The 2,500-nt window shown below is 43.5% G+C and overlaps 1 protein-coding gene across 2 annotated transcripts in view; it reads left to right on the top strand.

Annotated features, from left to right (window-relative positions):
* Positions 1-2,500, top strand: part of LOC119596969 (solute carrier family 22 member 5-like) — an 18,009-nt gene that overhangs the window by 14,539 nt on the left and 970 nt on the right. For both annotated transcript variants that reach the window (XM_037946373.1, XM_037946371.1), the window contains exons 9-11: positions 1,046-1,260; positions 1,410-1,591; positions 2,161-2,330. In XM_037946373.1, coding sequence (XP_037802301.1) covers positions 1,046-1,260; positions 1,410-1,591; positions 2,161-2,330 — 567 coding nt within the window. The remainder of the gene's footprint in view (positions 1-1,045; positions 1,261-1,409; positions 1,592-2,160; positions 2,331-2,500) is intronic.

The raw sequence follows: 2,500 nt of genomic DNA, 5'->3' as shown, positions 1-2,500 counted from the left end.
TAATTTGATGGGGAGAAAAGAACATGAATGTGTTAAATAAATGTGTTCATTTACCATCCAGACATAAAACTTTCATGAAGAAATGCTGATCCTGCGCACTATGTTGATAAACTCTGTCCTGTGTTTTTTTCTGTGTTGCTTAGCTATCCCTATTTTTCTCCCCTCTTTGATATTCCAATACAACTGCCCCTATATGTTAATATTCCACTGGTGTTACTTCCTGCCAAAACGTCATAGCGTAACTATCTATGGGCTAAATTATTCATAATGGCTACTAGGGAGAGTGGAGAGTGACTAAGCACTATCGAGACAGAGGGGGCCAAATGAAACTTTCTGAAGCAACTATGCATACGAATACAACACCTTTCTTCCCACGTAGGCGGCTTCTCGTCTCATGAGAAGGCCATCTCGCTTCTCTCAATCTCTTCTTCCTTTCTTTAAGCTCATTCTCACACCGAGCATCTCTGTGACTTTCTCCTCTAATCCTTTTATCCCGAAGGCGGTCGAAGCTTCCTCTTTGCTGTTCTTCCACTTCCATACCTTGTTGTATGACTCGTTTGACATACCTTACTTTTTGTCTAACCCCCATCGCTTTCCCTTTTTTTCATAGGTCATAGTGCGCTGTATTCTTTTATGAGGCTTTTAACTTTACATCGAATACTCCGGTGTCAGCCGCAACTATGTGGTGATATCACCTATAGTTTTCAGGAGCATTGATACCTTTTACAGGAGTCGGTTATGTATTCCAGTTTTAATAGCATGTCTGGAAGGCCTTTAGTATACGAGAATGTATCATAATAAACAACTGAATTTTACTCGTTGCTGTAAAATGTGCACCCTGAGGCCATGAAGACCTCAATTGTCCATGTTTCACAAAAGAGTAAAAATATGTGAAATAAATTTTTCCATGACATACGACATGGAAAACCAGTGCAAAATATATGCTGAGAGAAAAAAAATCAACATGATCATGACCTGTGTCATTAACAAACCCCTAACAAACTCCAACCGCCTCAAACGGCCTTGCGCATCTCGCCCCCGCCAGGATGGTGATGACACTGGCCTACGACGGACACACGCGCAACAGCGAGAATATCGGCTTCGACGCCTTCCTCAGCTTCACCATCGCCGGCGCCGTCGAGTTCCCCGCCGACGTCCTCACAATGATGATGACGGAGTGGCTGGGGCGCCGCCACACCACCGTCTGGTCGCTCATTCTCAGCGGTCTCATCGCCCTCAGTATTGCACTCGTTCCTGAAGGTGAGCAGACCTTGTTCGGAAAATAATCATGGTCTGTTCTGAAAAGTCATCTCAGTGGTCTGTATATTGTGTATTTAAGTGCATGTATGTATGTAATATATGAGTGAAAGTATTTATGTCTGTTTATATATAATGATGTGTTTTTATAGACAGCACCGTAATCATTATGGGACTGGCCTTCACTGGCCGGTTCCTCATCACTATGACAATGAACGTGGGGCATCAGTACCCAGTGGAGATCCTGCCCACGGTTGCTCGCGGGCAGGGGATGGGCACCATGCAGACTCTCGGATTCCTCTCCGCATTTGCCTCCCCTTACATCGTTTACCTGGTATATATTACCGTCTCTGAGCAAAATATTTTCGAAGCTAATGCTTGTCTCCTTCATCAACTCACTCTATTTTTAGCTATTCAGTATTCACTTTAGTTACGCTCCAAATGGGATTAGAGTCAGTGGATTGCCATTTGATATTCAGCCTCTGAATATGAGCTGAATTATATCATGAAATTGTTGAATTATTGATAAGATGTTGCCGCTAATGAGTCATTGCTATAACTAATTCCTTTTGGTATTAAGTAAAAGTTGTTTTTAAAATATATAAACTAGCATGGAATTACAAAAAAATTACTTTAAGGAAGAGTATAAATGAACTTATTCGTTTAAAATAAATAAGAAATTTCAATTTGACTCTAAAAATGTATGTGTAAGAAAACACAATGAAAATCTTTTAGACTGCATGGAGGAAAATTGTCACATAGAAGAGAGAGAAAAAAAAATGTTTCACGCAAATTTAGAGAACGACTCGCCTGAAATTTAAACTTTTATAGTTAAATGAAAGGAAAATAAGAATACATTAATTTACAAACTTATCTATCCCTCGCATCCTGCTCCTCCCTCAGTCCAAGTATGGTTCGTTCTTACCCTACGTGATCCTCGGGGCCATCACAGTCCTGGGCGGAATCGCTTGCCTCTTCCTGCCGGAGACGCTGCACGAGAAGCTCCCCGACACTCTGGAGGACGGCGAGACCTTCTTCAGCGGCCAGAGTCTGTGTTACAACCCGTGTGCAAGGTACGAGGGAGGGTGGGAGGGAGGGAGAAAGGGAGGGAAGGGAAAGGAAGGGGAGGCGAGGGAAGGGAAGGGAAGGGAAGGGGAGGGAAGGGTAAGGAAGGGGAGGGGAGGGGAGGGGAGGGAAAGGGGAGGAGAGGAGGTGGGGAAGGGGAGGGAAGGGTGATAAAGGG

Source organism: Penaeus monodon, chromosome 38 (assembly GCF_015228065.2).
Source record: "Penaeus monodon isolate SGIC_2016 chromosome 38, NSTDA_Pmon_1, whole genome shotgun sequence".
In the NCBI taxonomy this organism is placed as follows: Eukaryota; Metazoa; Arthropoda; class Malacostraca; order Decapoda; family Penaeidae; genus Penaeus; species Penaeus monodon.
This window is presented reverse-complemented; position numbering and strand designations above follow the sequence as displayed.